The sequence below is a fragment of the Artibeus jamaicensis genome, unplaced genomic scaffold, assembly GCF_021234435.1.
Source record: "Artibeus jamaicensis isolate MK-2021 breed Jamaican fruit bat unplaced genomic scaffold, CSHL_Jam_final scaffold_612, whole genome shotgun sequence".
NCBI classification, from domain to species: Eukaryota; Metazoa; Chordata; class Mammalia; order Chiroptera; family Phyllostomidae; genus Artibeus; species Artibeus jamaicensis.
Genome location: NW_026522049.1, coordinates 4,393,128 through 4,420,891, shown reverse-complemented (window position 1 = coordinate 4,420,891; position 27,764 = coordinate 4,393,128). Strand labels below are relative to the sequence as shown.

General features: G+C 60.1%; 1 protein-coding gene across 4 annotated transcripts in view; it reads right to left on the bottom strand.

Annotated features, from left to right (window-relative positions):
* Positions 1-27,764, bottom strand: part of NTRK3 (neurotrophic receptor tyrosine kinase 3) — a 264,555-nt gene that overhangs the window by 213,873 nt on the left and 22,918 nt on the right. For all 4 annotated transcript variants that reach the window (XM_053658986.1, XM_053658987.1, XM_037145059.2 and 1 more), the window contains exons 3-4: positions 1,780-1,854; positions 1,117-1,188 (exon numbers count right to left, since the gene is read on the bottom strand). In XM_053658986.1, the coding sequence (XP_053514961.1) occupies positions 1,117-1,188; positions 1,780-1,854 (147 nt within the window). The remainder of the gene's footprint in view (positions 1-1,116; positions 1,189-1,779; positions 1,855-27,764) is intronic.

Sequence of the window (27,764 nt, the reverse complement as noted above, 5' to 3'; positions counted from 1 at the left end):
TAATATATTCATATATGTATGGAGCACTCACTATGTGCTTGGGGAAAGGCAGAGGCCCTGGGGCAAGGCCAGGACCCCCGCTCCCCACCCCTTCCTGGGAGTGCCCCTCAGACGCTCTGCCCCTGCCTCTGGGTCCCAACCCAGCCCACTGCCCTTCCCTTGTTAGAAGCAACATTGCCTCCAACATGCAACTTTCAAGCGACCAAAAGAAACACTCATTTGAAAATCTTTCCTCCGTTTTCCTCCCAAACACAACAGACCCATCCTCCCTGGGTCCCGTGGCACATCTGCTCTGGGGGAACGTCCCCGGTGGGTGCCCACGATGGCCGCTGTCCCCACGGAAGAGTTGGCCAGGCAGCAGGCACCGCCATGGGTACGGTTGCTGGGCATTTCCCCCAGTCGCCCCAGGGCGCCTCTCACCCCCTTCCCGGGGGTGAAGCCCGAAGCCTTCCACCCGGAGCTAGGTGCGGAGAGGCGGCGCCATGTCCCTGTGAGTCTGCCCCACAGGCCCAGCCAGAGCCCCTCTGTCCTCAGACATGCGGCTGAGGGGAGGCGGGGAGGGGGGCAGAGACAACCCTCCCACCTGGGCCGTGTGACCACCGGGGCCACAGGACCTCCAGGGTGTGCCACACCTGGAGTGACCCCACGCACAGATGTCTCCCCTTCTCTGGGCGGTTTTCGATGGAACCCAGAACCTGCACAGACATGGCATCTCGCCCAGCCCTGCTTCCGGTCCTGTAACCCCCACCTGGCACACGCACACACACACGCACACACACGCCCAGACCCACAGGCAGTCTCAGAAGTGCCGTTCACAGCCTGTAGGAGCGGAATTTCTTATCATGTACATTCCCATAAAACGGCAAACTTCTCATGAAAAATGAACAAACTTGGGAGTCCAGACCCTCTCCTAATAATCCCTGGTACTAAGATCCCTCCTGACGGGAACCTTTAGAAAACATCAAATCCAAAACCCTCCTTTTAAGAGGCAAAATCTGAAGCCCAGAGAAGTTGAGCATCACGCCCCAGGGCACACGGCTTCACTGCCGGGACCCTCCCCTGCCATGGCCCCCCCACCGCCTCCCCGCCCACGGCCCAGGACCCAGCTCTGCTCACATGTAGCGCAAGTGGGGGTTCTTGGCGAAGGCTCTGGGCTGGATGCTCCGAAGTCCTGAGTTCTTGATGGTCCTGGGGAGAGAAAAGGGGGTCAGCAGGGCTGACGGGGCAGAGGGACGCCTGCCCTGGGCTGAGGGTGACAGGGGCCAGGCCAAGACTGGACCTGCAGCTGCCCCTGCAAAGCCCAATTCATTCCTTCACCATGAGGAGTCCAGTGGGGGTGGGGGCAAGTGAGGGGTGTCCGGGCTCACACCCCAGTGGGACCTGGGCACAGTTCGGGACGGGAGCGGGCAGTGCTGGCAGCTGCCCTCACCCAGACAGGCAGCTGCACGGAACAAGCTCCCCCTTGGTGCCTCCATCCCCCACCCCAAGCCCCCCACCGCCACTGAAGTGCAGAGTTCCACACTCCACGGGAACCACTCGTCGGGCAGAGGGGGTTGGGAGGTGGGGAGCACTATCCTGGAGACCAGGGCACAGGTCCTGCCCTGAACCCCGACTGCAGGCTGAGGTTTCACGCAAGCCCCTCACGTCTCTGGGCCCTGGTGAGACGGGGGTGTGAAAGGCTGGCCGGCCCCCGCAGCCCCCGACATTCCCTGAGAGGGCAGTGCCCCCTCTGCTGACCGGCAGCCCCCACCCAGAGGCCCCCCCGGGACCCGCACTCACAGCTTCTGCAGGCCGGTGTAGAGCTCCATGTCCACGGCGTTGAGCGTGTGCAGGCCGCGCCAGTTCTCTATGTGTCTGCAGGAGGGAAGGCAGACGCCGGTCAGCAGGGGGCGCCGGCAGGGGGCGAGGCGGACCCCTGGACCTGCCCCACGCCCGCTGGGCCTTCGCCCAGCCAGCAAACACCTCCCAGCCTGTTCCCTCCGCTGCCGGCCCGAGGGATCGTGGTGAGGTCCCCCCCGGGGCAGCATGGAAGGACCCCCTCAGCTCCAGGGAGACTTGAAACCCCACCCTGTGGATCTTTGTGACTCGGTCCCCTTCTGTTCCCTCTCCTTCCTTCTTTTTTTCCCTAGGATTTCCTAAGGACAAGCTCATTTTCTCAGTTCCTGCCCATAAAGACAATACAAATAGTGTGTATACAAAAAAGATGGGGGGGGGGGGCGGTGGCCCTGACTGGTGTGGCTCAGGGGGGTGGGCGTCGTCCTGCAAAGCGACAGGTCACCGACTGGATCCCCAGCAGGACACACACATGCCTGCACTGTGGGTTCGCTCCCCGGTTGGGGTGCGTACACAAGGCAACCCGATCGTTGTTTCTCTCTCACATCAATGTTTCTCTCCTCTCTCTCTTCCCCTCTCTCTCAAAATAGATAAATAAAAATCTCTTTTAAAAAGGGGGGTGGTTTTGGGGTGGAAAAGCCCAGGAGGAGCACACCCCTGCCTCAGGGGTCCCCAGGGTCCCGACACTGATGGCCCCATCAGGCGACCACCGTCCAGTCTGGAGCTGAAGAGGTCAGGGCTGCACAGAGGGACAACCGAGGGACCAGGGAAGCACCAGGCTGTCATGGAAAGAAGCAGAGACCGGTATCCAAGGAGCCTAATTCCGGCCTCGTCACTGCAATGTGGGCGGCCAGGGGCTTCAAGCAGGGACCCCGACCTCCCGGGCCTCCTGGGTCTCCGGGGGCAGAGGGTGAGGCACCCGCCCCATCCACGGTCTCTCTCCTCCTCACGAACCTCTCCTTTATGGACGCTCTCCCCAGAGACCTCCTGTCTGGGGAGGTTTGTGTCAAGCAAGCCTTGTTTATTAAGCTGTAATGAATTCATCTCCTCAGATGCATTTGCCGAAGACGTAAGTCACCATCAACCCGAACTTTTCACCAACAAATATGAACGAGCACTAACTCACCCAGTGGGTGATTCCGGCCCAAAGCAAAGGAACTCGAAAGTTCTGCAAGCAAGGGTCTGGGTTCTGTGAGTTTTGAGGGGGTTGGTATTGCAATCCCAAGGAGCTCCAACACGCCCCTGGAGTCGGGGGGAGCGCCGAGTCCCACCGGCCCGCTTGGATCTGCCCCTCCCACCAGTGGCCCCGAAGTTGAAGCACCCTCTCAGCGAGAAGTGCAGAGAAGTGACCTCTCACCCTGGGACACTCAGGCCAGAGAGGCGGCAGCCACCTTCCCCAGACGTCCCCTCCCTGGCCAACCCCCACACCCACGGCTCTGCCATCTGCCACCAGGCGCAGCCAGAGCCAGAAAGGCCACAGGACGGCAGGGGCTGGGGGCTCGGACAGCACCTCAGAGCCGCACAGTGACAAGGTTTGCTGAGAGAATGTTCTGTTCCACATTCTCTCAGGGCCCCTGTGGAGCAGCCAGACACACTGGCATCTGCTGGGGACGTGGACCAGGTGGCCAGCTCGGTATTAAATTCCAAGGCCAAAGCCTTCTCTTGGAAGCCTCACGGCCACCGGCAGTTTACTTGGTCCGGTGCCACCTGGGCGGGGGCGCTAGCTCCCTTTCCGGTGGACAGGAAGGCCGGACGGAGAACGACCTGTGTCAGCCCCCGACCCCACCCCCCAAACCAGTGTATGCACCTGAACTGCCAAGCAGGTCCCAGGGTCCCCACAGACGACCATTCCTTCGCCCACGGGGCCCACTCCCAGCAAGCAGCTGTCCATTGGCGGCTCGGACAAATGGAATCACTTCCTTGGCCCACGTTAGACTCCATAGCTCTGTCTGGGTCACAGCCCGCCCTGACTGCATTGCAACCCTCTGCCCGGTCAGCCCGCGGGCCCTTCCGCCCACACAGTGACCCTCCCCAGACTCGGGCACACAGGAGACGCGGCAGGCACCGGATGGGCTGCGTGCTGCCAAGGGCTCCCTGGGGCCCTGTTCCTCGCTGGACTGAGACCGAGGAAGGGTTCCTTTCCCTGGCCTGAGGAACGGGAGTTTTGCGGCTGAGGTGGGAAGGTGTGCTGAGGGGTGGGGCTCTGGAGCCGGGGGCAGCACCGGCCAGTGGGCCCAGTCTATCCCGGCGACCTGCTTTTGTCGGCCTGAGAGCTAAGAATAGATTTTACACCGAAACCAAAAATCGAAAGTAGAACCGCAGTCTGTGACGTATATGAACTTCAGTGCACGTGCCTGTCCGTTTCCTGTCGTCACGCCTGCATCACAAAGACGCAGCCCAGTGTGCGCCGCAGAGACCTGGGCCCTCTGGCCTTTGAGAGAAAAAGGTGCCAACCCTGGCCCAGAGCCAGGATGCACACGGGCCCCCTGTCCAGGTCTGTCTGTCCATCAGGGATAACAAAATACCCTCCAAAGTAAGACTGTGTGAGGGCAGGAAGACGAGGTTGCAGTAAGTGCCCAGGAAGGGCCGGCGTGCAGGTCACTCGGAACCCGGTGCCTTGCAGACGCTGAGCTGCGCCCCGCCCCCGTTTTCAGGCTAAACGTGGCATCACAGCTTGAGTGGAAGCCGCCATTTCTCCTCCATCACTGATAAACACTCCGTGCACCAGAGAGGCAGAGGGGCAGGGAGCCTGCCGCTTCTGGCCTCCAGAACAAGCCATTGAAGCAGAAACCACAAACAGGTGCAGGGGTGCACAGCTGGCAGCCCGGGGCAGGTTCCAAGGGACTTGCAGGGCAGCAAAGGGGCGGCCTGAGATCTGCGATGACATCTGCCAATTCCCCCGGTGACTCAGCACGGGGTGCCAGCCCTGGGGGTCCGTCCGTGATGGTCCCTCTGCTGGGTGTGCTGTGCTGGGAGGGAGGCCAGCGGCCTATGTGGAAAGGGCAGGCTCGAAAAATGTAAGAACTTGCCAAGCTGCAGCAAGAGCAGGTCTGGGGGGCTTCTGTGTGTGCTAAATGACCTGCTGCGATTGCAAGGGACTTCTCATCTGCTGCTGCTCCAGGTCGTCCAGCTTGTCTTTGCCAAGTATTTATTTTTGTCATTTGGGGGGAAAAAAAGATCAATAACAATCATTTTTAAAGGGAGGTGAGGTGCCTGAACCCTGCACAAGGCTGTCACTGGACTCCCTGTTCCGGGGCCAGCTGGTCCCTGTGGAGGCTCCTCAGGAGCACCCCCGTGCGACAGGAAGCACTCAACTTGGAGCAGGGAGCAGGGACTGGGGGGGCACATGCTGGTGTGCCGGCCTGGGTCTCAGGCGGCCTGCGGTGTGGGGCGGGGAGGGGCCCCAGGCGCCCACCTACACTTTAGTTCAATGCAGTACTTCTCAGCTGAAGGGGACACTGCCCCCCAAGGGGGGCACTGGGTGACATCACTGGCTGACACGTTTTTGGTTGTTGCAACAGGGGCACTGGGAGGGATACCAGCCTCTAGTGGGCTGAGGCCCGGGGTGTGCCCAAACATTTCAAAAATGATGGGACGGCTCCCCTCTCCCCACAACAAAGAATTATCAGCCCAAAGTCTACAGCACCGAGGCTGGGAAACCCTGCTTTTACATCTAAGGCTGCTACTGAAGAAAGTTTTGTAGGTTAAAACAGCAACAATTTTGAAGATGACTGCTTTGCAGCGAACGTGAAGGCCTGAGGCCAAAACCGAAACGCTGGCCTCGAGGTCACTGGGTTGGGTGAGAGGAAAAAATCCAAAGGCAGGGCGGCCACACCCTCTCGAGTCAAGGGCCTCCCCGGAGGGGAAAGGAGGGGCTCTTGAGCCTGCTGGAGCACAGCCCCGTCCAGGCGACACATTCCAGAAGCCACGAAGCCACAACGGCCTCTCCTCACCAAGCCCCAGCTGCCATCCGCAGGCCAAGAGCAGTTCCCCTAGGCCGCACACCCCCTTCACGCACGCAAAGGCGAGGCGCTCAGTCCAGAGGCGCAGCCAGTGCCCGGAGCCGGCCCTCCCCCCACTGCCCTTCCTCCACCACACCATCACGGCTCTGCCAGGGGCTAAGGTGCAACATCCTATAGAGAGCGGGCGAAGTGAGACTTAATCCGCGCCTCTGGAGCTTCGAGCCCCAGCAGAGCCAGGAGGAGGGCTGGAGCTCACAGAGTCTCAGTGAGGGGGAGGGGAGCCCCGGTGATCAAAGAACGTGCCGGTGCCCCGGGGCACACCCTGGTGTGGCGCAGCCCAGCGGGGGGCGCTCTCACGCACAGACTCTCCAGAAGCAGGAGTGAAACTGTCCAAAGAGGAAGCCTCCCCCAGCGACGCAGGTCTACAGCCCCCAGTTCTGGAGCAGCGCTAATAAACCCACGCCCCAGGCGGATGTGTCACACCCACCTTGGGGACGGGCTGGGCGCAGAGTAACGTTAATTAACATGTCCCTGGGAAACATAAAGCTCCTCTGTGCTGAGTGAGCGCGACCGGGCCTCTGGGCCGCGGTCTCCCTCCTCTGCGCTGTCTTGAGCCAGCATGTTAATGAACTGGCAATCTCCGAGCCCAGAAAAATTAGATGGTGCAGACGGTGTGACCCATATTTTAATTAAAAACATGTCATGTGGATATGTTTGAGTTGTTTATAACACCGATATTTAAGTCCTGTGCAAAGAAAACCCTAGAACACGGGGACTTCTAGCCCATTCCAACAACCAGGGGATGGCCCATGAAAGGGAAAGAGCACCTTACACCTGACAGCGTTTCCCTCCTCACCGGGGTACTCGCAGGACACGGGATGGGCAGGCGGGACAGAGGGGCTCCCTCCCTCCTCCGGAAGGGCCTGCACTGCCTCATTTCCAGCCTCCCCCTCCCCCCACTGTCAGCTTTCAGCAGAGTACACAGAGCATTCCATGTTCTTGATGATCCTGGGGGAGGTGACCGGCCTGCCTAATCAACTGAGCTGGGACGCGCTCAGTCCCCCTTCCTCACCTCTGCCGGATGTGGGCCCCTGCCCTGATGTGTTTACCGAATTCCAACGGTGATGGCACCCATTTGCTGCTAGTGGGTTGTGGGCCGCCACCCCGCTGAACATCTGCCGGAGGGCCCCTCCTCCTCTCCCACGGCCAGCGGCCAGCCTGCTCTGCAGACCCCTGCAGTGGAGGTTATGAGCAGGCACCCCAGGGCCGGGGCGGGGGGGCGGCAGGCGGGGAGCCAGCTGATCTGGAGAAGACACCAGCTCTGAACTTAGACGCTGGGTGCTGCTGGGCCGGCGGCTCAAACCTCTCCAGCCCTCAGGCTGCCCCTGGGAAACCCAGCTGTTGGGAGATGAGTGAGGCAGTGCCTGTGTCCACCCTTCGGCGCCAGCGCAGGAAAGGAGTCGATCCCACCACTACTGTGCTTGGTAGCGCGTGTAGAGTAAGAGCGAAGACAAGCAGAATGAAGATGTGGAGAATATGGAAAGACCCGCCCCCCCTCCACCCCAGACGCGCACGCGCACACACGCAGGCCGGCAGGGCAGAGCCCTGGCAGCTGTTTCGCATCCGCTCCCTGACTAATGAAGGTCGCCAGATGAGGGGAGCATCGTTCCGGGAGGCACCATCGGAATTCCCATTTCCCTGGTGGCTCCACTAACACGCGGTCCCATGTCACCATTCCCGGAGGGGCGCCCTGGCGGGAAGCGGGTGAAACGGAGCTTCCCGTAACAAGGCCGAGAGGTGCAGACGCCCCTTCTCTCCAGACTGCGCCCCAGCAGACCTGAGGCTCCCACGCCCGTGTCACCTGTTCGGAGGCGGGGACCCCGACTGAGGAGCGGAGCTGGGTGCCCGGGGAAAGCAGCCTGCAATTGCGCTTCCTAAACAACCAGCTGGCTGTGAGTGCGCCCGCGCGCATGCGCACAGAATACACTGTGCTTTGGACTTGCAAGCCTTGTGGGGCAATGAGGAAATTGATTTGTTATCCGGGCATATTATGTCTAGTGATCCAGACAGGAGCATTAGCTTTCAATTACCTGATATGTTTAGCATTGTAAACACACTGTCTGGAGCAACAGATCCTTGAAGCTCAGGCACCCAGGCGGCTGGGAAACGCCATGTCAGACCCCCGCGGCCCAGTCCCCTGGCTCTCCCTTTGACAGCTGTCAGGAGGGTACTAGGTGCCCAGAGAGCCGAGCCCGAGGGCCTGGGGGCCCGCTCCGGCTGATGACCCCAGCACAGCCGCACACGAGCTCCACGAGCAGCCGAACATAGAGGACCACAGAGAACCAGTCCCGCCTCTAGGGCTCCTGGAGCCGAGGAGAGGAGCTCTCAGGTCGTGTGGCGAATAGATGGATGGCAACGGCATCTGTGTCGGCTTCCTGATCGACGCCAAAGCCCATGCCAGGAACTGGGAAGGGTGGTGCACACACCTGTGCTCCTCGGGGGCTGAGTGGCCGGTCCTGTCTCCCCACAGGGACAAGATCGAGGGCACAACCCCCTCAGCTCCCCCACGAACAAAAGACAGAACTTCCAGGAGGGACACTGTATCAGGGACTCAGCCAGTCCACTGGGGAGTCCAGACTGTCCTGCTCAGGTCCCCAGCCTGTGACCAGACTGGCCCGCCTCTCACTAGTCTCTCAGTTCCTCTCCATCAGCCCCCTGCCCCCCCCCCAGCAGGTGGGCTCAGGCGGGTGACCTCAGCAGGCACACACATCATCAGGCAGCCACCCCTCTCCCCTGCATGCAGCCAGCTGAAGACCTCCAGCCACTTAAAACCCAGACAACACGACTTGGTGCAAGGGTCCTGTGTGGACCGGCTGCTCGCTGCTTCCATGGCCCTTCTGCCAGCACCTCCCCCTTATCTGCAGGGCCCGGGCCACACTGGCTGGTGTCCTAGTCTTTCAACATGCCAGGCTTGTCCCCGACCAGAACTTCCACGACACGCTCTTCGAGGCTCCTTGTAGTCCCCTCGGCTCTCGCTCCAAGGTCACCTTCTCTGAGGAGCCGCCCCCTGGGGAGCACCCCTCCCGGCCCCCTCCAGCTGAGCCCTGGCACTAGTCCTCGCTCATGTCCTTCACAGCCTTTAATAAGCATCTGTAATTGTCTCATTTGGTGATTTGATTATGTGTTTGTCATCCGTGTCGCTACACAGGGACTCGGACGCACGGGAACAGGGATCGTGTCTGTCTTGCTCACCACTCGGTCACCTCCCAAACCTCCAATGCTAGCGGCGACCCCGGTTACCATGCCCCACACCTGCACGGCGCTCCCCCTGCTCCCACCCAAGCCACCGGAGCCCTGATCGGACCTGACAGACCCCTTGAACGGGGGTATCAGAGAAGGGATGCGGCCCTGGGCACACCACTCAACGTCCAGGGAAATCACTGCAGAGCCCAGGAAGGTGGGGAGCCCCGAGGTCTCGGGTCTGCTGCTCACTCACCTGCAGTGTCGGGAGTAGAGATGGGAGCAGGGCCCCCGCTCAGCAAACGCATTTGCCTCTTCATGGCAAATGTTTTCGGGGGAAGTGTCTCCATGCACAGGCCCTCCTTCCCCCACCCCCCAATCCTCCGTCCCCATTTGTTTTCTGTCCCACCCTTCCACTGGAACCACATTGTCAAGGTCACCGGCAATTTCCACGTGGGCAAACCCAACACACTGTTCTCTGTCACCGGCGTACCCTGTCTCTCAGCAGCTTCCTACCGAGTTAGCCGCTCCCGTTCCTGAAAGGTGCTCTTCTCTGCGGATTCCTAGCTCTGCTCTTCCCTGGGTTTCTTTCTCCTTCCGGGTCATTCCCTCTCGGTCACCTTTGCCGGTTCTGTGCTCTCTGTCTGAACCCTAAACGTGGGGGTCCCCCAGGCCTCACCCCTGGCTGGGCCATGGTGCTCTCGCCCGCGTGCGGGCACCCGAATGCGCCCCGCTCCCTGACTGCTCCCTGAACTCCGGGCTCTTCCCTGGCATCTCCACAGGTCCAACACCAGCCCTTGCTTTCCCCGGGGAGTCATTCTCCCTAACCTTCCTCCGGCAGGGGTGCCCGACCTTCCGGCACCTCTGGGCCACAGGTTAAATACACAAACGCTAACAAAAACAAAAACAAACAAATCCCATAATGTTTCAAGTAAATGTGCGATTTTGTGTTGGGGTGCATTGCAGCTCACAGGCTGTGGGTTGGACACCCCCTCCCCCTCCTGATAGAACAATCGTTTTCAAGCCGCTGGTGGGTTCTGGCCCCCAGGGGACCCTTGGCAAGGTCTGGGGACATTTGTGATTGCTGTGACTGGGAGGTGCTCCTGGACACTGGTGGGCGAAGGGCAGAGATGTTGCTGAGTGTCCTGCAATACACCGGACAGCCCCTCGCAGCGAGGACCCCGTCCGACCTCACAGTGCCAAGTTTGAGAATCAGCATCTAGAATTCCCTCCCACGTCCGTTTATCTGTCTGTCTCTCCCCTACTAGAATGCCAGCTCCATGCAGGCAGGCCGCCTGTCCCTGGGGTGGCAAGTCAGCCATGGAAAGGCTGTGGCTCCCACAGTCTGGATGGGACCGGCATTCTCTCCGACCATCTGAAGATTGGAAATATAAAAAAGCAAGCTGTGCCTGTGGGGTTGGGGTGGCGGGACAGGATGACATCATCGTAAAACCTCCCACCCCACGGACATCTCGGCTTCGAGCCAGGAGAGGGGGGGTCTGGGAGGAAGAGCAGAGACAGCCCGAGGCAGAGAGAGGCCTGCTGGCTTTCGCCTTCTCTCCCCAAGGGGCCTTGGAGGAGGACGCGAGGGCAAGAGGAGCCTGCTGGTCCAGGCCAGAGCAGCCACCTTGAAAGCCATCTAACCGCTGCGAGCTCTGTCCCCAAGATCCTCTGGCCCGAGGGGCCTGAGAACACTACCCTTCGGGTGGCCAACTTCCTTCGGAAAATATGAAATGGCCAGGCCACCCTTTACCGAATTACAAAGCGCTTATCACTTCTTTAATAACTACCCGCCTGGAGGACTTAATTCACTCAGCGTGGAAGCTACAGAGGCAAATGGTCAGGGAGCGTTAAGCTCCCGTGAATGGCACAAAGACTTCCAGGGGCAATACTCCCCCTATCAAAAGAGTAGGTTTCCATGCTGCAACTCTGCCTCAGAGTTCATGCTGGGAGGGTGCTCTGAGCTTGGGCCATTCTCACTGGTGGAGGGTAGGTAATTCCAGGTCCCTGGGGAGAGAGGGAGTCCTTGACTGAGCTGGAACAATTATCCTTACAACCGGAGCGTGTGGGCATGATTAGTCAAGATAACTAACTATCAGAAAGGCAAGATCCCAACAGCAGTGCCCGGTGCCCGGCTCGCTCTCTGAACCGCACACTCCACAGACTGGACTAGGCCGCGGAGGGGGAGAGAAGGAGCCCCAGGGCAGAGGAGGAAGGCGGGGCTGCGATGGCCTGGAGGAGCTCAGTGGAGGGGGGTGCTGGCTGCAGGGCCCCTCGGAGACACGGCAGTGGAAGAAATACTGGCCGACACCTGAGGCATCCAAGGCCGGCCCTCAGAGCGTCAGCTCTTGAAATCTGTAAGGAAGCCAGGCCTGAAATTCCTTAAGGCTCCACAGGATTCGTGGAGAGAGGCTGGCGAGAAGGCCTCCCTCACTCTGTGACGGAAACGCGGGGTGTCTCCTGGTTAACTTTTCCTTGCCTCAGCGTGTCCAGCAGTTTCCTTTCCTCAGGCAATAGGCAGTCTGCCCCTTTCCTGTGTCCTCTCTCTCTCTCTCAAGGCTTCTCTCTATTCATGTGACTTCCGTCACCGCCGCCTTCGAGACTGACTGCAGCCCTGCAGCCCTGCCCTTGACGCCCGACCTCGCCCTGTGCTATGGGCCCTCTTCCCAAAACGGGCGTTGCCCGCGCTCCCACCTCCTGAACCCTCCCAAACCACCTCGGCCTCGCCCTCCTGGCTCACAGTCCTACGGCGGAGACGGCAAGCAGACTTCGATGGCTGCGCGGCGCCAGGGGGTTGGCGAGAGATAACAGAAGTCTGTGTTTAGGGGTCTCGGGTGGAGCAGGAAGATGATTAGTGATTCTTCAGCGACATCTGCCACAGGCACAATATGCCTAGCATTACAATTAAGTGCCATCTATTAACCACGTCTACCTGAGATCTTTTTGTATATTATTGTTTTTAGAGAGAGAGAGATTAATTTGTTGTCCAACTAACTGAGGCATTCAACGGTCGATGCACTGGACGTGCCCTGACCAGAGACCGAACCCACAACCTTGGCCTTTCAGGACGACACTCTCACCAACTGAGCTGCCGGGCCAGGGCCCAAGGACTTTCTGACACCTCTCCCTCTCTCTCTCTCTCTCTCTCTCTCTCCCCCCCTTCTCCCTCCCCGCTGCCCCCCTTCTCTGGTTCAAGTCCTACCAATCCCTCCTCTGTGATATTTCTAGAAACTCCTCTCATCTCTTCATTTCCACAGCCCCTATCTGGGGATTCAGCAGACTCCCCGAAGACCTTCCAGCTACCAGCCTCTGTGTCCTAACCGGTTCCAGGCTCTACTTTATTGGCAGTGACTTTGAACATGTTCCTTGCTGGGTCAGGAAGCCCCTGTGGTGAACAAGCAACTCTCGGGCCAAACCGAAACTTCTTTAAAGAAGGCTTCGAGTCTGTGGAGAAAGCCCGTAAGTGACGACGACAGGGGGGAAGGAGTCACGGACCCTTTGAAGACAGAGAAGTGACTTCTCCTCTGTACCCGGCGTCCAGCCCACCGCACCTCGGAAATGCTTCCCCGAGGCTCAAACCCAGACCGACGCCGGCGGGGAGGGAGGGAGGATGCTGGACTCGTGGGAACGGCCGCTCTGACTCTCCAGCCCACGACCCCCACATTCCCGCATCCTCTCGTCCCTGGGAAGGAAGAGTCGAGCAGTGTCAGGAGTGCACTCACATCCACAGGGACACCTGCCTGTCACGCTTTCTCAGCCCATCTCCTGCCTGCTTCGTCCCTCGCCTTTGGGAAGCAGTTTGGTGCAGGAAAAAAATTATAGGCTTGGTGTCAGCCCTGAGCTTGAGCCTGCAGCCTGGCACAGGCAAACCAGCCAGGGAATCTGCCGAGGCCTCCATGTCTTCATCCGTGAAGGAGGGCTGGTGACACCGACGTCACAGAGGCCTCGTGCAGATGAAGTAAAGCTGCTCTCACAAGGCCTGGCACATGGTCTGCAATATGCCAGAGCTCAGAGTATGTTCCTTTTCCCTCCAGAAAGAAAAGCTATGCATCCACCCCCGCCCCCAAGCGTCCAAGTCCCTGACGATTAGCAGGGGTGGGAGGGCGGCGCACCTGGATGGCGGAACTGCCAGGCCCTCCCCACACTACGGCTCTTCCATCTTCCACCGGCTGCTCTTGGGTTAGCGTATCTTTTTATCATAAACCGATAACCTAGTAAGTAGACTGTTTCCCTGAGTTCTGTGGTCTCTTCCAGCAAATTGCCAAGCCCAAGGCCAGCTCCTGGGAGCCTCCAATCCACAGCCAGACGCCCAGGCTGGAACAGTGCCTGGGCCTCTGAGCTGGAGGCGCCTGAAGGCAGGGTGCGATTCTGTGCGACGACGCCCTCAACTGTGGGATCACCCCTCCAGGTGAACAGGGTCCGCACCGAACTGAATGACAGGTCTCCCACTTGGTGCCCAGAGAGAGCTGGAGAACTGGCTGGTGTAGGGGGAAATACCCACACATTTGGTGGCCAGCAGGACAGAGAGAGAGAAGTGACTACGTTCTCTTCGAGCAGACAGTGCCTTGGTGCAGGGACCGGGGCCAGGAACCCAGGCCTCCGGGGCCAGGAGAGTGAGTGAGCTGCTCGTGGGGCTGAAACTGTGCCGCGTGCCCCGCTCCTCCCCACGGCCTCCCTCTCCTACTGAAACGCAGCCTGCCCTGTGCCCACCGCCCCCAGGGCTCGTTCCTTCCCGCCTCTGCCTAAAGGCTGCTGCTCCGCCTGCCAGCCCCAGGTGCCCAGTGAAGGCTGGTGGGCCGAACTCCTCCTTCGGGGATTCAGACCTGCTGCACCTGCCTCCCTCCACCAAACTGCACCAGGCGCCCCACCCAGTGGCGGTCACCAGCAACCCTCTGACTCCTGGGAAACTGTTTCTACACCGGGCGCTGGTGTAGGGACACGTGACCCTGCGGCCTAGGTGTCCCGGCGTCTGCCTGGCTTCCCCCGGAAGAGAGTCAATTCCCGCTGCACTCAGTTCGCTTTGGTCGTCCCCACCCATGCATACTTCTTAGTGACCACAGGGCCATCAGCATAACTTGTATCACAGCGTGATGCTGTCATTGCTCTATTTTGTTCTTAGTTATTGCCAGTCCCTTTCTGGCCCTAGTTCATAAATTAGACTTTATCATAGGTATGTATGAATAGGGACAAAAATCGGGCACCTACAGCGTTTGGTACTATCCATGGTTTCAGGGACCCACGGGGGTCCCCCTGATACACCAGGGCTGAGGGGGCATTCGAAGAGGGTTAGGGTCCCCAGGTTGGCATTCCCAAAGACCTATGCTGGCCCTTCCCCAGGGGACCAGAGCTGCCCCCGGCCCTGCGGAGTGAGACCCCGGGTCCTCTGCTAATGAACGTGACCCCGCGGGGGAGGCAGGGGCTGCTCTTCTTCACCACCGCCTGCTCTCCTGGCCTTGAAGGTTGCCTCCCGCCTCACTCCACTAGCCATCCCCACCCCCAACCCCTGCTTCATTGGCTCTCTCTCCCACCAGTCATTCATCTCCTCTCCCGCCTGCTGACCTGCGCCATCTGAAATCATAGTTGGCTGCAATGACACAAGACCCCATTCTCTTGAGCAGAACCCGGAGAGTGAGTCAGTGTTCCCGAAAGCCGTGGGCACTCAGCAGCCTCCTCTGCACTGTTTGGGGGAGTGACGGGGCCAAAGGTGCCCTCTTTTGCTCTGAGATTCATTCATGCTCATGTTTGGAGTGTGGCCAGCAGGGCCCCAGACTTGTCCCTAGAAGTCCTCCAAGGCCGCCTCTCCATCAGCGGTCCAGCCCACCTCCCCACAATGACCTGTGCACAGGGGGCTGCTGCCCAGCGGAGCATCCACGTCTGCCGGGTGCCTACCAACTGCAGGAGGTGACTCGGGTCTCCGGGAGGCTGGGCGGGTCCCCCGGGTCCAGCACAGAGACGACAGACAGAACAACCAAGGCCCCGGACAGAAGGGTGAAGACAGGAAACTAGCTAGCATCCCTGGCTGCCTGGGAAGTAAGCATCAAGTGGGGAGCAGGAAAGCACCCGCCCGCAGGGGCCGGGCGAGGCCCTGCAAACCTTCTGGAGAAGACACCCCGCGTCCTGTGCCTGCTGCGGTCCCTCGGACGGCCTCACGTCGTGCCGCTGGCTGACCTCCAACGCCTGGTCAGAAGCACCTGAGCTTGTGAAGGGCACATGAAGGGGGGGACAGTTTTTTAGGTTCCAGGCCCTTCACCTGTGGAATCTGACCGTATCTCCTGGTGGCCACTGTCAGAACTGAGTTAGAATCATGGGACACCCTGCTGGTGTCTGAGAGTTGCTTGTTGGGTGGGGGGAGGGGAGGAACCCGACATGCACTGGAAACTGGGTGCAGAACCCAAAAGAGTGGGCAGTTGCTGGGAAGGTGGCACCGTCTCCCAGGGGGGCTCTGCCCGGGAGGATTCCACGCTGCGTGGGGACATGGTCCACTGTGCACGGCTGGGCCAGTCGCACCCACAGATGTTGCCCTTTCACCCCAGCCCCTGGACTTCCTGCCCGCAGCGCGCCCCACCCTCCCTATACCCCCCCCCAAAGGAACCTCCCTTCTCCTGAGAGTGTCTGCGTCTTTCTGTGGCAGATTCGTCACTAGCACCGGCCTGATCTGGCCACAGGGGCTTGGGGGACAAAGCGGCGGACTGGGGGCAAGCACTTCCTTCTCCAGAGAAGGCCCCCTTCTGCGTCCTCTCACGACCCAGCACTGAGCGGAACAACCGCACGCAGCGGAGGCCTCCGACGAGGGGAGCAGCAGAGCCCCGGCCGACACTGCCCTCCCGGGCCTCCTGCGTCTGCCTTGCCCGCAAATCCGGCCTGAGCACCTGCCCGACCCGATGTGCCCCATTCCTGCCTCACTCCAGGCTGCCTTTCAAAGTCACAACCCTGTGGGCAGAGACGATCCTGTTCCATTTGAACTTGAACAACAGGTAACTTGGTGAACCTTCACAGGCTGGGCTCCAGAAACTTCCTCCTGTGCCTGGGCCCCAAAAGCAGCCGGCAAGCATGGCTGTGTTATCTGCGCCGATGCCAGCCCGCCCCCTGGTAATCAGTTGTGCCACAGCCTCACAGAGACATCAGCCCCACGGCCATGGCAGCCCCGCCCCACACGCCTCAACGGAGCTGCTCCTTCCAAATGGCCACTCACTGCGGCCTCACAAACACGGGTACTCGGCGTGCCAGGGAGGGCTTCCATCTCCCAAAGACCACCCACCCCCCTGCTCCCACACTCAGGGACCCGTCGCCTCCCCTGACTCCTGCCTGGGCTGGAGCCCCTCAGGATGCACACAGGGACCGCCGGAGGGAGGAACGTGAAAGGACATCCTTCTGAAGGGGAGCCAGGCAGTGGGCCAGTCGTTTGACATTTGTGTGATCTCGAGGAACACAACGCAGCTCCTCAGCCTGTAACGCACACACACACATACACACACACACACACACATGCACACACACGTGCTCGTGCACGGGAGGAAACGCAGGTTCCACTCCGCCCAGCCTGGGGCGGGGCCTAAGATTCCGCATTCCTATCAAGCCCCCAAGTGACAGAGGGGTTGCCGGCCCCACAAACATACTTTTGAGTGGCAAGAGTCTGTCCACACAGGATGCCTGGCACAGAGCCGGCACTCCCAAAACCTGCTGGGTTGAATGAAATGGCAAGAGGAGCTGGGTTGAAGGGCAGGGGTCATTAACAAGGAACGAGCCATCACTCAAAGCAGTCAAACTAAACCAGCGGTTCGCAACTCTGGCTACACATTAAAATCACGAAGTTCGCCTTTTTACAAATGCCAGGACCCAGGCTCCCCCTCAAAGGTTCCAGACTTCTTGGGGTGGGGTGGGGCCTGGACATTTGTCCTCTGTAACAGCTTCCTGGGGGGTCCTGCTGGGCAGCCAGGTTAGAGCGCCACCAAAGCCGGAACAGCGGTGCCGGTCCTGCTTCGTGCAGACACCGAGCAAGGCACAGGGCCCTGCCCTGCATGACCTCGCCCACTACTGAGGGATCCAGGTCCCGGAGGACTGAGGCATATTTGTATAAACTGTTTTAGGACCACAGATAAAGGGGCAGGTGATCCAGCCTCAGAAAACGGGAAGAAAAAGCACAGAGAAGAAGAGGCAGATGGCATTTGGGCCTTAAAGGATGAACAGGGGCCGTCCAGGCGGATGCGGGAGACAGTTGCCCGAGCCTCTCTCGTTTCCTGTTACCAATCACAGGGAGACGATGGGCCAAGGCCTGAGGTCCGGGATTGTGGGTCCCCTGCCAACGGCCACCAGAGGCACGTGAGAAAGGCGTGCGCACAGCGAACAAGTCAGCCCAGACGCAGGTTCCCCACCACCAACCAGAGCTCTCTGACAGCCACACGGGAGCAGCCAGGGTCTAACTGGGGACATGGAGCCCACACATTATCCTTGACACAGGAAATCTGACGGGAGAACTTATGATCAGCTGGAAGGGCCGAAAAAACAAGCAGCATGCCCACACCTCAACCCAGAGATTAGCGACAGCAGGAAGCCCTGGGCTAAAAGGACGAAAGGAGACAGAGGTGTCACCAAGAAGTGTGGGGTCAGAGCTGGCAGGCGGGAGCTGGTGACAGCGGGGACCTTGCAGCAGGAGCTGGGACTGCTGGCTGACACAGCCAGCCAGCCCTTGCTGCAAAGGTGAAGCCCAGGGAGGGGTTAGGGACCCTGCCTTCTCCCGTCCCCCTGCCTGCCAGGGTCAACTAGTCCTTCCTACCAGCCAAACCCAGCTGGAAACAAGGTGGCAAAGGAGCCTGGGAGATGTAGTTTTTGGGAGCCAGGACCTGAAGGGCAGGGAATTGGTCTATGAACCTGAGCACTTGGGAGTGAACAACAGACCCGTGCTGGCCTCCTGGCACAGGCAGGGCGAGCACAGCCCTCGTCTGCTTCCCTGCACTTCAACGTGTCTCTTGGCTCCCAGTGAAGTCCACGCAGGCTCTGGGGAGGCCGCCCCTGCCTGCAAACACCCCGACCCCTTGTCCCCCTTGGGCTACGCACACGGCACCACCTCCTCTGTGCACAGCGATATACAGGCGTTTGGGGGAAATGAAGGAAAAGGAGTGGGAGGGGACCACCTGCAGGAAGGGGACGTTCCTTCCCTCGAGCAGGGAGGGCCGCCACGGTGGGACAGCTGCAGCCCTCGCCCTGTGGGAGCCCCTGGGAGCCCGGGACAGGAGCCATTTGAGAGGGGGTTCCCCAGCAGGGAAGAAGGGCCAGCTCTGTCTCCTTCATGGGGTCCCCAACGTGCGGGAAATGCTGAAAATACAGCTGAACATGGCGCCGGCCTCCACAGAGTGGGGCCCCGCAGACTGGTCTGTGTCTCCAGCAGGTGCTCCCCTGTAGTCCCCACGTTCCTTTCTCGGCTTTGGTCCGTGACAGTTTGGAACAGGACAAACTGGCCAGAGAGAAAGCCCGGACGCAGCGACAACCCCACAGGACAGCACCCCCAAAAACGGCGCTGCAGGGGTCTGCTTGGGCCCAGGGGGCTGCCAGGGCCCCGAATCTGGCGTCACTTAGAAATGCCTCTGTGTTCATCTCCATTGAGCCCGTGCAGAAAGCCCCGCCTGCCCGCACAACAGCCAACACCATCCTGTGTTTGTAAACAGGCCACACACTGGGCAGCCAGCAAGGACGCCCACTACTTGCCTGTGACCGAAGAGCAGGCACCTGGGACAGGGACCGTCTCTGATGAATGGCAGGTTTGTGAGAGACACGTGAAGCCATGTGAGGGGGAGACACCCCTCCTGCCCCCTGGGGTGGCCGGAGGTTCCATCCAGATCCCCGCCCCCTCGCTTTTGTTCAAGTCGATTTGTCTATTCCACTCATTTTTAAAAATTTTTTCAATGCAAGATTTTCTCTTAGAGAGAATTCACACAACATAAAATCACCCTTGAAAGTGTACCACAGAGTGGCATTCAGCACTGCTTCTATCTGCCCCCAAAACATCCTCGTTGGCCCCGAGAGAAACCCGCACCCGTCAGCACTCACCCCTGCCCTTCCCTCCGGCCAGGCCGGGCGGCGGCCAGTCCTCCTTCCTCTGTGGATTTACCTAACCCGGACGTTTCACATGCACGGCATCTCCCGGTGTGGGGTTCATCTGGCGCACTGCTCTTAGGTCTGTCCGTGCTGTGTCAGAGAGCCCTTCTTTTTACAGCCGAATAATACTCCGTCAGAGACGGACCACGTCTGTCCGTCCGTCCCACAGTCGATGGACATTCGGGTCATCTCAGCCTTCTAGCTGTTTTAAACAGCGCTGCTGTGAGCATTCATGTATGAGTCTTTGTTGAAATACCTACTTTCAGATTTGGGAGGTAAATACCCCAGACTTCCACGCACATTTAAAGGATCTGGGAGAACATGTGATGCAGACACAAACAGCAGAATGGGACATGTACACCGTCCAGATCCTTAACAGGGAACACAGGAGGATCCGGGTGCAGGAATCCAGGGCAAACCGACTCCCACCTCAGGCACCGAACTTTGCCACGGGCTTCCTGGCAGCCGGGGTGAAAAGGAAAACAAGTCGAGTCCTTTGTGGACATAACTATTAAATCCAGAAAGGCATCGCCACATGAGTCCTTCTACAAAGGACTGTGTGGCATCATGAAAAACACGTCCCATTTCTGCAACACACAAATATTCTTCAAATGAGCAGTTCCGTGTTTTTCTTTTTAATCGACTCTATCTTTATGGATCGTGGACACATTTAAACTGTGATTTAATCAAGTCCATCTTGTAAGATACAGCTAACCCTGCGTGGTCCCCACACACACTGCTTTCTAAATGCTGGATTTAATACGGGAACCAGACGTGGACGAAACCCAAGGAAGGCGCGGACGACACGTCCCGGGACGTCTCTCACAGTTCATGCCTTCAGCACATCGGCAGCTTCTCCCTCTGGAAGGAGAGGCAGCGAGAGCCGCGGCCCCTCTGCGCCAGAGCTCTGTAAAACGCAAGGTGACACCAGGGAGCAGCGAGGCGGAAAACAGGCCCCCCAGGAACACTCTGCACCTCTCCCAGGTGAGCTGCCACCTCCTGCCTGCTGGCTGACCCCTGCCTGACCTGGACTCGCCATCTCCGTTCTTGCAGCCAGCTGGGCAGAGCCCCGCCCTCCGCTGGGCCGTGAGCATCTCCATCTTCACCCCTGGAGCCCAGCGGCTGGCACAGGTGCTATGCAACGTGGTGGGAACATGCGGCCTCCTGAGTCCTCTCTCTTCTGGGTCCTCCTCCTCCTCCCCACTCCTGGGCCCAGCCTCCTCCCACACCTAGTACTTCGGCTCAGGGAGCAATCCCAGAGCTGGGTGATGGCCGTCTCTCAGAGGGAAGGCACCCCAGGTTGTTCACGGCTTCCCTGACAAACCCCAATCCAAACCCTGGGGGTCGGGAGGGAGAGCAGCTGGCACCAGGGATGGGCCAGAGCAACAGGCTCCTCGAGGCTTCGCCCGGTCTGCATCACTCCCTGCCTCGCTCAGTCCTTCCCTCCGGGCACACAGTCACCCCTGCATCAGCCCCGCCCCACCTGCCACGCTCAGTCTGAACGCTGCTCCCACAAGGGCAGGAGGGAGCTGCTGGGCGAGAGGGCCCCAGGGTCCAAAGGCAGCTGCCAGCAGAGACCGGCTAGTGCAGGGTGGAAGGTGGCAGAGGAAGAGCCCTGAGGAATTCTGGGAGGAGAGCTCAGGCAACTGAGGAGCTGGGGCTGCAGGAGAACGCACGATACGCACAGAGGCACGCTACAAACTGACCTCTGGTTGATACACACGGAGGTTTGCTGCAAACTGACCTCTGGTTGATACACGCAGAGGTTTGCTGCAAACTGACCTCTGGTTGATACACGCAGAGGTTTGCTGCAAACTGACTTCTGGTTGATACACGCAGAGGTTTGCTGCAAACTGACCCCTTGTCTGGAATGCTGCTGGCTGCCTCAGGGGGAGGAGACTGGGGACCAGGAGGGCCGTTCTCTGCACCTGCTGAACACTGATTGAGCCGTACAGAGTGACATATGCAATGAATCAATCAAGTCAGGAGACAGAAACATTAAGCAAAGGGGCCTTGCTCTTGACCCCTAGTCTGTACGTAACAGGAAGCAAACAATCCCCACCCTCACTGACGAAGAAACCTATGGAGGGCCCAGGGCTGTGCTCAGAGACGTCGGTGGGCTCACCGCTCGACACCCCATTCAATCCAGAATCCAGTGAGGGGAGGAGGTGGGTGCTGCAGCCCCCATGGGCCACAGAGGGCAGAAGTTATTGACCCTGAACCCGGAGGGAGAAGCTGCTCGGGTTACAAAAGGACATCCTGAGCCCAGTTTGGTTTGCCTTAGGACTGACTCCTGAAGCTCATCTTGCCCCCGGAGTGCAAGGCCCAACATCAAGTTCACTCCAGGGCTGGGTGCTGAAAACCGCACCAGCTGAGCCCAGGCACGCGCGGCCGGTGAGCACAGAAGAAACGCTCAACCGCGCTCGTCTCTCGGGAAATGCAAATCGAAACCTGGATGCTGCCACCTCACACCATCAGGGGTGACAAAAACAAAACCAAAAACCGGAAACACCAAGTGCTGGCGAGGACGTAGAGGAATTGGAACCCGTGTACATTGTGGGTAGGGATGTGAAATGGTCCACCTGCGACGAAAAACCGTACGGCCCTTCCTCAAAAATTTAGAATTACCACGAGATCCAGCTATTCCACTTCTGGGTAAACGCCCAAAAGGACTGAAGGCAGGGTCTGGGAGAGAGATTTGCACACCCATGTTCGTAACAGCACTATTCACAACAGCCCGAAGGAGGAGGCACCCCAGTGTCCATCCGGTGAACGAAACCTGGTTTATACGTACAATGAAACAGTACTCATCCTTGAAAAGGAAGGGAATTCTGGCACGCACCGCGACACAGATGAGAGTCGAGGACATCATGCCAAGTAAAATAAACCGGTCACAAGAAGATAAACACCATAGGACTCCACTTACATGAGGGGCCACAGTGACCAAACTCCTGGCATGGGGGTCGTTGGGGGCGGGGGGCCCAAGAGGGACAAGAGCATAGTTTAACAGACCCAGTTTCAGTTTTGCAAGATGAAGCGTTCTGGAGATCAATGGGAATCTACCGAAGACTCCTGACCTCCACCTGTGAAGTGGTGAGCATGGTCAATTTTAGGTGAGGCGCATTTTACCGCCATTAAAAAAAGAAAAATGAAGCAAATGCCTGCGACATCCTCCAGGCCACCCTGGGGGCCGCCGTCATGGAGGACCAGGACCTCGGCCCACCCCAGAGGCCACCGGGGTCCCGGCGCACGTCCGTGCCCAAGATGAGCACAGCTGTGCTGCAAGGAACCATTTCTAACCCCGCCCGACCCCCGGCTGCGGCCACCACGGAAAACTGCCCACAGGGAAATGAGAAGCCTCTGCAGCGTCCTGGCTCTGTGGGCCCCTGCAACGCGCCGGGTGCCCCGAGCTGGGTCTCAGCCTCTGCCAGACGGGGCCGCGTGCCTGCTGACAGCCCTGTTCCGAGGATGAGAAGCAGTTTTTGCTGAGCAGCTGACACAGAGGGCACTCGGTCAGCGGCATTACAAGGACAGTCGTCCTGAGTTTTCACCACTGTGCTGGCAGCCAGGGCCCCCATGGGCCTCCTCACAGCACCCCCCACCCCCGCACTCACAGGGGCCCGACTTCACAGTGACCCCGTGGGAGGAGGCGCTTCCTGGTGCCCGAGGCCCGAGAGTCGCTGTGTGCGTGAGCCCAGCTGGTGCCCCGACCCAGGCCTCCCTCCATGGCAAGGCCAGCGAGCTCTGAAGAGAGCAGGAGGTCACCCCCCTGGCCGCTCTCACAACACAGCCTGGACGACGGGTGCCATAGCAACGGCCCTAGCAACGGGGATGGGAGGCGACCTTTTGGACACAGACTGATGAGAAATGTGTGAACAACCATCAAGCATGTGTGGAGGGCCAGCAGCGCACACCTGTGCAAGGTACCACCTGCCTGGGCACAGAGGGAAGGCCACTGGCCAAGCCAACTTCCCCTCTCAACCTCAAAGCAAAGCACCCAATGGGAAAGGGGCAGGGAGCCTGACAATCCCTGTGACCTGCAGCAGTTTAAGCTCCGGCCACTCGGGCCAGCGGTGGGGCTGTCGGGACACAGCTGTGCTGTGCTCGGGAACTGACAGCTCCCTGTCAGCCGCAGGAAGGGCCTAGAGGAGAAAACAAGTCTTGCCGCGGTGAGAGGGACCCGGCAGCACAGGGGCTGGGCCCGCAGGGCAGGGCATCGGAGCCCCGCCCAGGTCTAGAAGGTCCCGCCCTGGGCCTGGCTCTGGAAGAAGCCTGGACAAGGTCGGCAGAGCCCGGCCTGCACTAGCCAGGCTGCAGAAGGGCATTCCCGCCGGCAGAGCAGTCATTCCCGCGGGAGCTGACACGGCCGTAGTGGCGGCCTGTGCGGGCCTCCAGGGTCTAGATCAGGAGAAGAACTGGATGGCAGCGACTGACACGCCCTGAGCACCGAGCACTGTACCGCCACCAGGAGGCCTCATTGTCCACACTCTCCAGCGTGGGCAGTACCCCAATCAACTGCCCCCAGGAGCTCTCGCCGGGAGCCTGAGCCAAACCTGCAAGGCCCCACCGGCTCCCTCACTACCAGCCCCATCTAAAATGCCATCGGCCCCTGTGAGAACAAAGAGGTGTCCCCCCAGCAGGAAAGCCCACAGGAAATCTGGCCACTGTGGACCAGGCCTGGGTCTAAGAGAAGATGGGATCAGAAGAACAACATACAGTAAGCTACAATAGAACAAATGAAGTAAGAGACGAGAGAAAGGACGCCAGCCGAGAACAGGACAGTGAGCGTGGCCGTCCTGGGCCATACACAGAGTCCCTGCACAAGCGCCCCAAGCAAAACGAGCAGCGTGAGCGTTTCGGGAGTTGAGGGGTCGCTGCACCAGCTGGAGGCGGGGAGAGGCCACAAGGAAAGCCACAAATAAAACCCCAGCCTGTCCTATCCAGGAGGGCAATGGGGACCTCAAAGGCCACCAAGCCGGAGACCAGTGGGCCCGTCCCCAAAGGCTCCTGCTGGGAGAGAAAAGGCCACAGATGTGCAGGGACAGAGAGCAGTTCAAAGCCAGCCTCTGCTACTTTGTAGTTGTGTGACGCTGAGCAAGTCAACCAGCTTTTCTGGGCCTCAGATCTCGGAAGCGGGGAGAGCCTGGCAATGGCTAGGTGTTAGTGAGAGCAACAATGTAACCATTTTACCCTTACAACCCTGCAGGGCTCCTGCAAAGCTTTAGCTGGAGGAAGGCCCCTTGCTAGCCAGTCCCAGGAGCACCCCCCCATCTTTCGGACCACCCATCTCTCGCGCCTGGCCACACATGCAGTGCCGGCTCCTTCCCAGCTGGAGCAGGGACGTCCTAAAGGCACCGCCCACATGCAGAGGAGCCGCGCCAGGCTGCGGGTTCCCACCCCACTGTCTGGAAATGACATGAGCATAGGAAAGGGTCCAGAGATCAGCCCGCCCGGGGAGCTGACCCCAGGCACACACCTGAAAGCCCTGGGGTACTTGCAGACCCGCCTCGGTCCCGGGGCCAGACCCCTCTGCACTTGCAACGAGCTCTGCTGCGGATTCTGGTGCAAGGCCAGGGCTGGGGATCACGTCCAACCCTTGCATTTTACTAATGAGGAAACTCTGTTGCTGATGGACTTAAGGCCGATTAATTTCAATGACTCTTTTCCTGGTTGCAAAGTAACACAGTCTCCTGGTGGGAGGTTTGGGAAGAAGGAAAAGATCCCAAGAAAAGTAAAGTCGCTGGTAGCCACGCCTCAGAGAGACAGCCACCCTCGGCGTTGGGAATGCTGCCTCGGTCTTTGTCCCGGGCAGAGGGCTAGGGACGTACAACTTCAACCCTCGCTCTCCTTCCCTCGTATTTTATCTTAAGTGTTTTAAGCTGTCAGTATGAATTCATAAGGGAAAATCAATAAAGATAAAAAAAGCGGAGAGATTTTAAACACAGCGAACAGACAAGGCAAAGGGCTAACAGATTCCCCGGGCAGGGCCAGGACCCAGCTGGCCGGATCCTGGCATCCACTGTGCTGGGCACTGCCAGCCAAAGGGGGTCCTGGCCAGCAGAGACAAGCCCCGAGGCCAGCCCTCGGGGGAGGGGGAAGGGGAAGGCAGGTTCTTGTTCCTCGGTGGCTAAGACGGGCGACCGGGGGAGCCAGATAGCAAACAAACTTAAACTAATGACACAGCTGTCAAGGCCGATTAGGCTGCACAATAGAAAAATTGCAGGGCCGTTTGGTCTCAACAATATAAGATTAACTTATCAATACAGCTTACAAGTCACCGGAGAGATAACAGCCGGAATCGGGGTTTGTCACAGGCCTTCTCCGCCCCGCTCGGCCACAACCCGGGAGCCAAGACAGCCAGGGTCTCGGCCCAGGCACCAGGGCCGTTGGCAGGAAGCCAGTGGGACCCCAGGTCTGAACCCAGAGACCCTGTCCCATGGGCATGGGTGCAGCTCCCACAGCCCACCACACCCATGCACAAGCCCACAGGTCACCCTGGGGGGGCCGGCCCCTGGTCATCCCCACTCAGCAGCTGGCGAGCACCAGCACCAGGGTTCCGGCTCGGGCAGGCCACACAGTCCGGCCCTGACCCAGGGCCCTGCCTCGCCACACCGCATTCTCCTCCTCGTCTCCCCTGGAAATGTCCAGGACTTGCACCTCGGGGTGGGGAAACCGAGGCAGGCACGCAGAGCTGGAAGGCTTGCCGGGGGTGCTCAGGCTGTCCAGGTATCAGGTCGCACTGTATAAAACTGCCACAGCCGCAAAGCAGATGTGGCTGAAAACCGGCACCCTAATATGGGCTGACCGTCTTCCGGAGGCAGGGTCGGGACCTGAAACCAGAGCGCCGATTCCGGGGCATCGGGCGCAGGCACAGCGCACCTGGAACTTCCCCGGCCACTCCTGTAAGCGCGGTGACGAACAGCAGATGGGAAACTGAGGCCCAGCGAGACGTCACAACTCGCCAAGCGCCCTCAGTTGAGGAGAAGCCGAGAGAGACGCAAGGATCACTGAGGGGCCCGCAGAGTCCGCTGGGGGTGTAGGACCGCCAGGCACCCCGCGCTGGGCGCCCTTCCGGCTCAGAGCAGGCGGTGGGGTGGGGAGGGAGGTCGGGAGGTGGACACTGGGAGGCGGCTGAGCCTCGGCAGAAGGCAGATGTCAGCAGCTCCAGCTGATGCCCCCCAGCACACGGCCCCCGAGCACACAGTGACCTTCCCAGAGTCAGCAGAGTGGACCGTCCCTGACCAGCTGGCCGGGGAAGAGCGTCACACTCCAGGCAGCCGGAAGGACGCAGGCCCGGGTCACCAAGTGAGGGTGGCAGGGGTAGGGGTGGCAGCTGTGCTCTGCTGCCTCGCTGCTCCGAAGCCCTTCCTGGCCCCCATGCTCGAGGCAGGGGACCAGCTGGCAGGCGAGGGCCACGCCAGGGACAAGAGGGCAAACGCCGGGCAGTGAGGGCGGGCAGGTGCCCGGGGCAAGGAGACGGCCATGACACGTGTGGGGCGGCACCACCCTGGGACAAGAACCCGCCGTCCTGAGCCCCCATCTGCTTCTTCCCGTGTGGGGCAGACGTAATCACAGTCCCGAGCTCCTTGGGCCGAGGGAGGGTTGAAGGTGACTGTTCGTCACTACAGGGGTCGTCGCCGTTCTTAGTGGGGTGGGGGGAGGAGACAGGGGTGTGGCTGAGGGGGAGGCGGACACAGAGGCGGTGCCCTGGGGCAGGGCTCCCACGGGACAAGGGCTGACAGGAGCACTCGGTCCCCTCCAGGGAGCTGCGGGGACAGCAGGACATGGGCAGCACCACCAGGACTAGGGGGGCTCTGACAGAGCCCTCCCCTCGGCAGTCTCAGATGCAGGGACAACAGCTGGGACCCCTGGACCTCGCAGGGAGCCGTCGTTAGAAGGACCCGTGGGACTGTGGGGCCTGGGCAGGAGGAGGCCCCAAGTTCAGTTTAGGGGCCGTCCCCCTGCAGGGAGGGGACCGGCCCTGCCCCAGACACGGCAGCTCCGCACCTGGAACAAGGGGGTGGGCCCAGGGCAGGCTGGGAGCCGGAGCTGGAGCTCCGGGCAGAGCCAGCTCACCCCCGTGGGACCCTGGCGCAGCCTGGTGGTCCCGGGCCTCCGTCCCGGTCCTGCCAGCCGGGTGAGTCCGGGAACGCAGCCCATAAAGCCCTCCGAGCTGCTGACGGCACCGACCCCAACCTCGGGCCCGCGGCACTGCCCCCAAGGCCACCTCCTTGAAGCCCACCACCTAGACCTCAGCAGAGGGACTACCACGACCGAGACAATGACAACAGCCCCCACTGAGCGTCCTCAACAGACCCCGCGACTCAGAGCGAGACCCGCGACCGGTGACAAAGCGCACTCACCACAGGCTAATCGCGCACGTGAACAAGAGCCGTGTCCCGACGGTGTCTCACCACCACCGTCCTCACGGAGCGACGGCGAGTGAAAGGACGTCACTTGAGGACCTGCTGTATCGTCCTCGTGTTTTCTGACCAGCGACGCCCCTCCTTCGCCTGGAGTGCTGTGAGGACCGCGCAGACAGCGCTGCTGAGACCCAGCCTGCCCCGACCGCGAGGAGGCCGCCACACCACCCCTGTGGGCACCACGTGGGCAGGGCAGCGGCAGAGGTGTGCCGGG